We start from the raw sequence: 11,552 nt of genomic DNA, 5'->3' as shown, positions 1-11,552 counted from the left end.
TAAGAACAATACAGCTGAATAACAGACTTGGCTGTATGCGCGCATACAGACCTCAGATCTGCATGGCATAACTTACAGTAATAGGAGGTGAAAAATGAAGCCCCAGACCTGAGACATTCCCAAGCTTAACCCTGCAAGTAAACGAACTGCGTCATCGTGTCAGTGCAACCCTGAATGCAGCTTTAACTGACTCACTAACACACACATGCAGCTTTAATTTGTGATTAATTACTATTGTTAGATTGGCCTCTTTGTATTGGATGCTAGTAGAGTACACAAATGAAATTCCTATCATACCTTGATCACTCACTAGTGCTTGCACAATAGATTCATGTATTTTCTAACAAATAGATATAAGTCCTCTAGACGAATGCAAAAGTAACTTTAGGTTATTTTTGATAGCTCTCGCCTCCATAGGGACGTTATTTGTTACTAACTCAGGGATCTGAGGTTTGTGGCCTGGGCTTACTGGTCCTTTTACAAAGCAGAAAATAAATTTGTTGCTTTAATTATTATTATATATTTTTTCCCAGTTACTGTTATATGACTGGTTCTCTCATTTTCATTCAGAAACACTTGCAAAGTGCTTCTGGGTATAAAGCAGATGTTTGATTACATCCCGGTTTCCTGAAGATCCGTGAATACTTGAGGCCTGACACATGCGATTTAAAAAGCATTGTTCTTCCTACAGAGAAGCCTGGAACGGCATTTTTATAACTAAACATTGAAATAAAAGTCTTCCAACAACAACCACTTGCTGCGTTATTTAATATTTAATATTTTACATGTCACTCCACCTGTTACTTGTGCGTACAGTCTTGACTTCATGGACCAGAACACAGTTAGTATGGCAACAGTAAGTCAGTAGAAAATGTTTAATAACTTCCAAAGAAGTGACAGAGCATAGTTTGACTGATTTCATTCTTTGAATCAGGATGACTGAACAGCATTTCTAGATAGATCAGTCTAGTCTAGTTTATACACAACAATGATTTTTGGAACAATCGCACAGAACTGATGAGCTTCACAAAATGTATAAATGTAATCTCATGTGACACATATTCCCTGGGAGGCATCTAACACAAATAAACTAAAAGTGTTCACAATAATATTGCAAACAGCCCACAAAAGGTCTTTTTATATTATTCTGGATAAAAAGTGAGGACGCACTGACCCAACTTTCTTCCTCTGATTAAAATTCTGAAACGTCAACCCAGGGCTTCAGCCGATACTACTGATCGCCATATTTTTCACTAAAAACTAATGATGCCGAATAGCATAGTGACACCAAGTACACAAAGTACTTAATGTGATCAGTCATGACAATGAAATGGACAGTATCAGGTACTGATGTGTATTGGATCAGAGCATCCTTAATAATAGAGTAACAACAGTTGGAACTAAAAAAAACACATCTACATCTTAGACAGGAGTGAAGAAAAAGTCAAAAGTCAGATCTATACATAGACGACTTGCAGGATTCAGTGCTCATTGACAGAACTAAGAGATGCACATCAGTGCAATGGCACCAGTTTTACTATACGGTTGCATTAAATTATTCAAACCACCAGTCTTTTCTATGGGTTAAGTGCTGTGGGTCACATGACAACGATTCACCTATAAAATACCTGATGTACAAATCACACAAAAAAAAGTCTAGTAGAGTCTTTGGAGGCAAGAGAAAGCTTGGAGCCCTAAGGTTTACTGGCTGTGTGAAAATTTAAGACAACTTTAATGCCCAGGTGTCTTCTCAGCATTGGTTATTGTGGTTATTGCAAAGAGACGGCATTAAAACGCATTCTGGTAAAAATGCCCGTCAGGACGGTGCTACGAAAGGACAGACTTTAGAAAACATCATAAAAACATACTTGCTGATAAAAGCAGCTGCAAGTTACTCCAGAAGAAAATGGGAAAAATAGTAATTTGTAAACACCTTTTACTTACTAACATATTTGATGCATGCACGACAAAAATTGAAAAATATCTAGTCACATTATGAAATCTGCTTTCCTTTAAAAAACTACAATCACAGTTTGTCTTGTACTCAATACTAAAGGCACTTTTAAAATGAGCTGCTGAGATGATAATAAACGTTGGCAGGTTACATTCTGATAATTTTGAGGATTATTATCTGTGTTCGGGGTCCTGCTTTCTCCACCACAAACGCCATATGACACACAACGCTTTTCACAAAAAAACCCACGTGTGTTTAAACGATCTTCGGCTTACCCGGGGTCAGAGGTCATATTCTGCTGCACACTGCTGGAGGTACCACTCGTAGAGTTTGCCCTGAAGAGCAAGATTAATGCGTGAAAACTCACAGTATGGATGGTTCACGTTGGACAGTTTTTACCTTCTTTAACTAGGTAACTAATCGGAAAGACATAAATAACTTAAAATGTATTAACAACCTCTTTGTGGTTGAGTGCAGTTAACATTGTTGTTGTGAGTCTTAAACTTAAAGACAAAGAATTGAAAGACACTACAAAGCTCCATGAAGCCTACTACTTACCTCTGATTCACATAATAAATCAATGATAATGTAAAATAGCAGACGTAACGGTGTGAATATGAATCTAACCTTCTTAGTTTTGACGATATCTTGGATATAATCATTGTATTCTGCCATTTTCCTCTTCTCCTTCTTCGTCAGAGTCTTATTCCCTTGGCTGGCAACACAAAACAACAACACGCAGAGTGACCATTAACTTCTTGTTTGTGTATACAGAGTGTATGAGAGTCTAATTAATCATAACCACCACATACATGAACACGCCTTCATTGACAAAAAAAACAGTTCCACTTAATTTAAACATTTATCTGAGGATTGAAGTTATTGATGTTTTGGTTTTACACAAGGAACACATCTGGAGCAGTCTGTAGACTTGTTACATACTCCGCGAGAAGCGAGAAATTTGTTCTCGCTCCTAAGAAAAAAGTTCGTTTTGGCCGGGTAATTTATACTTCACGAGAAATGCAAGTGCTGAACTCCGGGGAAGTCCTCATAGGGCCGTCCCACTGCAGCATACATCACACGCGCTAAGCATCGCGTGAGATGCAGGAGACAGACGACGAGAGGCACTTTTTTTTTTATTATTATTATTATTTTCGGATGTCGGCCGGTCATTTTGACAACCATTCATTCAGCATGCACCCACACACATTATGCCGATCTCTACCCAGGAGAGATTAGCGATCATGCCATGAATATTAGCATCTGGGAGCTAACAGAGTGGCCGCTAGCATTTCCGCATTAACCACACCCACTCCAATTTCTGACCAATCACAGAATAGTAACACACAAGAAAAAAGTTCTGCCCTGCTGATGTGTCGAGAACAAGCTGCAAGAACTCCCAAACAGCCCGAGGACTGACAACAAACTTCTCGCTTCTTGCCTTTATATTTGTACTGCATAACAGCAACACTTACCCTGCAAAATATTTGGCCAGGAAAAGCAGGAGGTAGCAAAAAGCTACAAAAATGATCACACACACAACTTGCCCATCTTCTGGTATCCAGTCCCATAAATACATCACTACTCCCTGTGGGATATATGTTGAACAGATGGTCAGAAAACTAGTTAAAAAAAAAAAAAATAGTAGCAAAATCATCCACTACATATGATTATTATAAATATTATAGTTTGATCAGTTACTTCTTGCTTTGCTCTCAGGACTTACCGTGAAGATAGTGACGGTCCGAGTCGCACTTTCACCCAGCAGCTCATCCAGCTGCTCTTTGGATATGGTGTTCACGATGAAACTGAGGATGAAGAGGAAAGGCAGGAAAACTCCCAGAGCACCACAGAGGAACGAGTGAAGACGGACGCTTTTGTTGTAAGCCGCATTAGCCCTATGTGCACAAAGAAGAAATGTGTTTTAACAACTGCGCTTATCTCCTTCACACACACAAAACGCGGTTTATTAAAATGCCACCATTATTTAATATAATACTCATTTGCATTGCAGTGAACAATAACACAGCTTTAGTGATGACATGTTACAAACCTGTCCTGTTCCAGTTTGCTGCTGATGGTGGAACAAATGAGGTCACAGTCTCTCTCCAGCTGATCCAAGGTCTTCTGAACGGCCTGGTTGATGGTCTTCTCGATGGTCTGGCAAACCCCTTCTATCTGGTTCACACACCTGCTCGGCTAAACAAGACAAAAAGCACACAAGTGTTTTAGAAAAAAATAAAATAAAAAGCATCTCATGCATCTCAAGCAAGGGGAAGTCTGGAAGCTTCCAGGACAGATCCTGAGGGTATTTTGATTGGCATCCTTGTGCACTTAGCAGGAAGTGCAGCTGCACTTGCTCAGCAAAAAGCACATTGGAGGTCTTGAGGGACGCACAAATCTACAATGAGGAGTAGGTCGTAGATCACAAGATGGTGCAGCAATAACTCAGGACTGAGGCCGCCGTGGTCAAAGCCGAGCAGATCAAGGTCCACAGTTTACGACCCCCCCCCCCCCCACATGATTGGATAACTCTCTAAGACGTCATATGGCAAACTGAATCATTCTGTTCAAGCTTTGCAGGAGGAAAAAAAAAATGGAGCAAAGAATTTACGTTTGAAGATCAAACAATGGATGTTGAAATCCATAATCCAATGCGACAAAAAACTCTCCAACTCCACTAACAGGTGGAAAGACGCTGCATTATTTATGGCATCAGATTGTTATTGTTAAAGATTTATATTTTTAAATCAACTACAGGCTGTAAAATACCCAACATAGGAGCACACAGTTCATTTTACCTTCTCTGGATTGGGGATGTATATTGTCGGCATCTCAAAACCACATTTATTGAGACCTGGACGGCGACACAGCTCCTGGACGATCTGCATCATAACTCTCTGACGAAAGGAAAAACAAAACAGCTTAACTTGACTTTCTTTAAATAAGAAATTGAAGAATTAAATAATATATGAACCTACCTGTCTGTCTGTTTCCCTCCCAGCCTCGTCTGCTTTGCTGAGGTAGAACAACAGCTTGTCTCCACATTTTTCACTGAGCTTCTCCACAATGTCCAGGGTGCGTTTGCAAAGCGCTTGGCCCATTGGGTCAAAGAACACAAATATCAGGTCTGCTTGTTCTCCTGCACACGTAAAAATAAATCCCGTTAGAGAGCAGCTGCAGAATCAATACGTCACCGGAGAGACAACCTGAAGCTATGAAACGTACCCAACCAGGTGATGGCGCTGTTGACATCAAAAGGGTAGATCATGTCCCCGTCCACCAAACCCGGAGTGTCCACAAATGTCACCAGGCTGAATTTCTTCTGCTTGGAGGTGGAGATCTCAGCAGAGAGGTAGTCCAACGCACCTGGAAAATACAGATGCCGTGTGTGCACAGGTGCTTCCTTCAGGGTAAATCCACAGTATTAAACGAGAAGTGGCGTCCCTGCACGAAGCTGCTGCCTCTAATTACTATATTACTATTTGCTACCAGGAGCCGCAGTGCAGTCAATACTTGGGAACCTGAGGGAGATCGGTGACGTTAAGATCAAGAACTTCAAAGTCAAGGAAGCTTTTTTTTTTTTCCTTTTTTCCCCAGGTCTCAGTTTTCTCACTGTCCCCTCAGCTGAGAGGCCTGTTGTCATGGTTACACACAACAGCTCTTCAACTGGCAGCTTTAGTGTGGGGCGTGGGACATAAAGCTAGCCAGTGAAGAACGACTGTGAGGCAACGCGCTGCGAGGTTACGATATTCCACCAAAACCGCCCCAAGTGAGCCTCACTCCCACCATCCCCCCCGGCTTAAACAGAACAGGATCACTGTTGAGACATACCCACTATTATTGGCAAAGTGAACCCACCGCCACATTATCACTCTACACACACACGCACACAGGCCTGGGATGACAGGGAGGCTGTTTCATGCGAAGCGGCAGGTGTTAACAGCCAGCACAAATCACATCCTTGTGCTGTAGCGAGCAGGACCGCTGCTGCTGTGGCACATTAGCATTCCCTTATGTTTGTCTTACATAGGCGCAGCCCCCAATATCAATACATCTGCGTCCCATCGAACATCTCGAAATGTACCCCAAGTACGGCAATGTTGACACATCCCTACTGTGCACAGGATAAATCATGGCATTTGCATATTCGTGTGCGCGCAGATAATCATGTAGCTTCGTGTTAGATATCCATCAGCCCACTGGTCAAATAAAAAGTGCATGCCACTTAGAATCGGTGAATTAAACGGCCTCAGTTCAGATGCATTCATCCACATGATAAAAAAAAAGGTCATCTGAAAGGTGAATTACACTGAGTTATACTTGCTGACGGGTGCTGAGTTACACAACTGACTGAGAGAGAGCCTGTGCATGAGGAAAAGGGCAAAGGCTTCAATAATGCCACATCGACTAGAATTAACTTGTTGGATTAAACGGACTGAACGAGACACAGTGCAGATATATGCAAAGCAACAGCTAGAGAAAGCCAAACATCTTTGTTAACAATAATGGATCACTTGACCTATGACAGAAACAGCCAATTCCCCTGCAGCATGTCAGCTCAACAACAGGTTGATGAGATAAAGACAAAAAGGTACACTTAAACATCCTTTAGAAGTATCTCCGAGCGTATCCAAGGAAGATTAAACTGTGTAATCAGCAGCTGCTCCCACGCAAGGATGTATGGTGCTTTTCTGATGAGTCATCCTCAGTCGGTGACAAGTAAACAAAGGCCTGATTTAATGTATTTCCAGAAAGGCGCTGATGAAGTTCAGATAAAAAGCGTGCTTGTAATCCAGCAGCAGATCGTTGCCGGTGCTGCGAGGCTCAGGCCTGCGGAGTGGAGCTGTTGCTGCTGGAGTCTGGGCTGTGCCGTCTCTAATGGCTGTGACATTTCTGAGCAGCTCCTCCTGACTACACTGCACTGCTGTCGATGGGGCGTGTGACTCATACGCCATACCGTGAGCGCTCTGGTCCGCACCCAGTGAACCCTCACTCTCTACAACATACACGCACACACATTACCTCCTCCACCGCGCGCGCGCACACACACACACACTCAGGCAGGCAGCAGACACACCCACACTTTCTACACGACCACCTCGCTCACAGTGGCCGTCCGCCGTCTACAGCTCACAGCTGACGCACAGATGTTGAAGCAACAATCTTAAAACAGCGTGCCGCTAATTAGTCTCTCTTTTCAGCGTCAGAGTCGTCTGAACTCAAGGCGCATAAAGTGTGTGATAAGAGGAGAGCGGGAGTCTCGGGAGATTTATATCGTGAAACATCCAGTTTATGACTCACTGGTGAGTTCGTCATGGCGAAGCACCTAAACTCAACTCAAATCGCAAAACACAGGTCTGCCTGCAGAAACTTGTAAATGACTCAGGGTTACGCCTCTGGGTTAAGGCACAGTATGAAAACGTCAGGATTTCTATTGATGGATGCATGGATGACGGATGGATGGATTTAGCAGAGCATTATCTTAAAACTCAAAACTATCAATCCCGTTTTCATGATCACATTCATCTCCTGTTCACTATTCATCTAGGGCTGCCAGACCGATGCATCATCTCCTTGCTGCATTAGGGTTTTGCACGGCAGGCTTGGTTTCATCCAAGAAAGAAAAAAATATCCTAGTTTAAATGTTAAATATCATGGAGATGCAAAGATTTAATTGAGTGTCCTCACAAGAAACACATAAAACATTTCCTAAACTGTTCCGTGGTGTTAGAAATGTTTCTGTTATCAGATACATTACACCAGGAAGTGCATAATGATTAGTTTAGGAACATGAAAACTGACTGGAATAAAATACAGTAGAGAGTAGAGAGGCCTGACTCCTCTATTAGTAACATAATCCCTAATTTTCAGCACAATTGCGGCAAGTATCGCAAAAGCTGTGACTTTCCGTTGCAAAGTCTTACCTTTGAACTCAAGGAGTGGTCGAAAGTGAGGGTAGAGGTGTAGCGTTGCATTCCCCTGCGGGAGAGTCACAAAGACAATGTGAGAAAGAACATGATGAGACAAATACTAATCTGCATTTTCTTCCTGCAGCATTTCCCACCCTTCTACAACAGAGTCCTCTCTCATCTCAGTACTTTGCTCAGTCTTACAGCTGCACCCCAATGCGCTCGCTCTACGTCTTCCTGTACATTGGAGATAATCCTTGCACGCCGCAGTCCTGCTCTGCAAATGCATTATTCATCTTCATCACTTTCACCACAGGCGCATATGAACAGAGAGGTAAAGGATGAGGCAAGGCAGAGAGACAGGCGTGTCTCGAGCCTTGTTTATGTCCTGCAGAAAATGCCTCTTTGTGCGTGTGTCCATTCTACAAATCAACTCATCGGCGCGGCGTAGCGAAAAACAAAACCACACTGACTGAGAAAATACTTTCCATGAAGGCCAGCAACGAACATTTTGCTTCATCAATATTTATGACTGGCTGCAGCTTCAGTTCCCAGCGCTAAAGTTAAAAATTCAAAAATCTCTTGAGCACAAAACTGAGAAGGGAGGTCTGAATAAAAGATATTCATCTGATCTCAGACACAACGAACACCGAGTCCTTCTGTAGCATTGCGGGAAATGTCTTCACGCTCCTCTTACCGTCAGGGATTCTCTTTTGCGACCACTTGTGATGAACGTAAACCCCTGGGTTTCAATAGCCACACCGGTTTTCTGTATGTGCTCTTCAGCGTACCTGGAATGAGAGAAAATGCGTCATTAAAAGCCTCAACGCTGCATTTATAGGGGCACAAATTTTAAAGCAACTTTAGAGAAACGTCTTTCTATAACTTATTCCGTCTGAACGAGCGTCCAAAATGCAAAGAAATTCTGCTCACGATCATGTAACACAAGAGGAGAAACAAATACTCATGGTTCCTCAAACAAGGAAGCGTTTCTGTCTCATTCACAAAAATATTAAATTGCTGTAAACTCAGCACAAACATCAGCACAAATTCCAATTTACTATCTGGTGTAAAAGACCAGTTAATATATTAGATGACTCAATAGACCGGTTGGACGTGTGACTGTGATCAGACAAACAGCCCAGTACACTCGAGACAGATGTCAATGTTATAGTCATAATAAATGTAAAAAAGTTTTTAATATAGAGAATACATTTCTGTTCGCTCTTACAAACTCTCAATGTCAAACTCCTACAGACTCAGGGTAGGTCTGCCGCCCTGCTGTAAAACAGGTGAGGTCAGTTAGCTTAGAACAATTTGTTATTTGACTAAGGTGTGTAGTCATTTGTGTTAGCCAATAAATAGACATTTTTGTGCCTTTTTTCCAAACAGGCATGTGCATCCAACTCCTAAAAAAGCTCTCTATACCATGTATAATATTTGGCAGATTAAAGAGAGAGATTATTTGTCTATATTTCCTACCCCTTAACTTGAGTGGACATTATTGTCACAATTATTATTTTCTCATCTTTCTATTCTAATTGGCCGGATATAAACAGACAAACAAGACTTTTTCTTGTTTTCTCACACCAGCAGCTGAACCGCACACAAACCGCGGAGCACTCCTAAAAGTCAAGTGTGAAGATGGCATTGTTGCCACTCTCTCTTTTTCACATTGAGCAGAGCATGTGATGGTCAGGCAGCCTTGGCACAGCGCTGGTAAGTCCCATTAACAATAATGTATTACCAGTTAATGAAGGAGCTCTTTCCTGCAGAGTGGTTACCCATTATCATCACAATGATCTTCTTTCTGGGAGGCAGGAGCCGGACTCCCAGGCTGCTGGCGATTTTCACCAGGCCTGAAATCACACGAGCACAAGTACGCACACGGGAATCAGGGCATGCAACGACTAAATGGTGTCCTCATAAAGCAATACCATTGATTTGGTTCAGGATTAAATATTATACAAACGTGGAAACAAAACGTGTGTGATTTTTGAAATGTAAGTAAAATCAAGTTAGTAGTAAACCTGCACATGAGCATAGTTGACATATATATATATATATATATATATATATATATGTGTGTGTGTGTGTGGTTAAGACACAAGTAAGAGGAATTTAAATTTGAACCGGCCTCAAAATGTATTCACAGAAAGCTGATTTTGCATTAAATAATCAAGTCTTGTTTCTAAAATCTAGGCTCTGTCAGGAAAATCAAAGAACAGTTATCACCCTTCCTCATTATCAACATGGAGTGGCCTTTGAGCTGCACGCTGATGTACTAAAGGTGCATAGACATTACATTGTTTGTCTTGTGCGTATTCTAGATGTGAATAAGTGAAAAAGACAGCCTTGCTCTCACTGGATCGACTATAACATACGCCGATCCGCCACAACATTAGAACTATCCATCCGTGACGTGAATAACACTGGTGATATTCTTTTGTGAAATCCTGGCATCTGTGTGGATGTCACTTTGACCAATTACCACAACCCGAACACTGCTGCAGACGAGGCACGCCCGCCATGGCATCGACATCAGACCTGGGCCATCTTCTTCCATTGCTTCATGGTCCAGGTCTGAGCTGCAGTATTATAGACGCTCTGACCCAGTCATCAAGCCTTGAGAATATGATTGCTCAAATATTTACACTTGTCCATTATCCCTACTCTTAATAAATCAACTTTGAGGACAAAATGTCCTAGTTCTTGCTGCCTAACGGGCTACAGGTCAAGTGCCATGATAATGGGATAATCAGATTTATTCCCTTGACCAGTCAGTCATAACGTCATGGCTGATTGGTATATAATGCTCCCGGTGTTGTTATTATTATCACACTGAAGTAACTAAGAGTAGAGACTGAATTAAACAGTTACTGCTAAAGACAAGACACTTCTCCAGACATGTGCATGGTCCTACATCTGCTACTGTACCACTGGACTGAGCTGTTTATTGTGAAGCATACAGCACGAGGCTTTGCTTAAGGACACTAATCTCGTGTTTTTCGTATTACACTTCATGTGACATTGTGCATAGAGACATAGAGATCGGGGCGCTGCCCTGCGGGGCTGCAGAGGAGCCTCTCCGGTGTCATGTGTTTGACACTGACAGGCAGCAGCTGCAGACTGCCGCCTGCTCCACACACTAAATCTGCAGCACTGACTCAACTTTTCTCACTCCAAACTTAATGCAGCCTTGTACCGCTCCCTTACATAACATCACAGCTGCTAGTTTCTGGATTTGTGGTGCAAACTTTGCAACAAATGGGGTCTACAGATTATTTACCGTTTTCGCTGTCGACATACAGGCTGTGGCATTCCTTCAGTATCCTCTCACTGGGTGTGGTGATCGCAGACTCCAGAGGGTTTGCCACAGACCGGGGCTTTCTGCCCGACATTGTGAACACAGTCACCTGCCGTCTTTCTGCCGTTTCCCAACCCGCCAGGGGAAGGATTTCAGGGTTACACATGGGTTGTGGTTTGCGGAAGAAGCTCCCCCTAGCGGCCGCCACCGGCATTTAGTCTGTTGCTCAAAGGTCCAAAGGGGTTCTTAACCTTTTTGACCTCGGAGCCCAACTTTTCCAGTACATAGTGGCCCGGGGCCCATTCAAATATTAACACTGTACTGGTTTAACTGATCTCACTCTCGATTTGTATTCATTAACTAAATCAAATCCACTCAC

At 42.5% G+C, this 11,552-nt stretch overlaps 1 protein-coding gene across 3 annotated transcripts; it reads right to left on the bottom strand.

Moving 5' to 3' along the window:
* Positions 1-777: 777 nt before the first annotated feature.
* Positions 778-11,432, bottom strand: LOC311493532 (uncharacterized protein). 3 transcript variants are annotated; one of them, XM_084552236.1, is made up of 12 exons: positions 11,156-11,432; positions 9,614-9,725; positions 8,564-8,657; positions 7,882-7,936; positions 5,183-5,323; positions 4,936-5,096; positions 4,756-4,854; positions 4,008-4,153; positions 3,681-3,852; positions 3,430-3,542; positions 2,582-2,669; positions 778-2,289 (listed from the first exon to the last, which is right to left on the bottom strand). In XM_084552236.1, the coding sequence occupies exons 1-12, from the start codon at positions 11,385-11,387 to the stop codon at positions 2,236-2,238; spliced, it is 1,467 nt and encodes a 488-aa protein (XP_084408362.1). In that variant the 5' UTR covers positions 11,388-11,432; the 3' UTR covers positions 778-2,235. The 3 variants fall into 3 exon arrangements, 2 of the variants coding, with proteins under 2 accessions (XP_084408362.1, XP_084408361.1); XR_014699242.1 differs by having other exon boundaries at positions 2,229-2,289; positions 3,430-3,576; XM_084552235.1 differs by lacking the exons at positions 778-2,289; positions 2,582-2,669 and having other exon boundaries at positions 2,696-3,576.
* Positions 11,433-11,552: the final 120 nt, after the last annotated feature.

The sequence above is a fragment of the Chelon labrosus genome (genome assembly GCF_963514085.1).
Source record: "Chelon labrosus genome assembly, chromosome: 9".
NCBI classification, from domain to species: Eukaryota; Metazoa; Chordata; class Actinopteri; order Mugiliformes; family Mugilidae; genus Chelon; species Chelon labrosus.
This window is presented reverse-complemented; position numbering and strand designations above follow the sequence as displayed.

Excerpts from the sequence above, each read along its gene's own strand:
- LOC311493532 (XM_084552235.1), bottom strand. The coding sequence starts at position 11,387 with ATGCCGGTGGCGGCCGCTAGGGGGAGCTTCTTCCGCAAACCACAACCC. Across the intron at positions 7,937-8,563 it reads GCAAAAGAGAATCCCTGACG|GGGAATGCAACGCTACACCT; the intron begins GTAAGAGGAGCG and ends ACTCTCCCGCAG. Across the intron at positions 3,577-3,680 it reads GGACCGTCACTATCTTCACG|TTTTCTGACCATCTGTTCAA; the intron begins GTAAGTCCTGAG and ends TTTTTTAACTAG.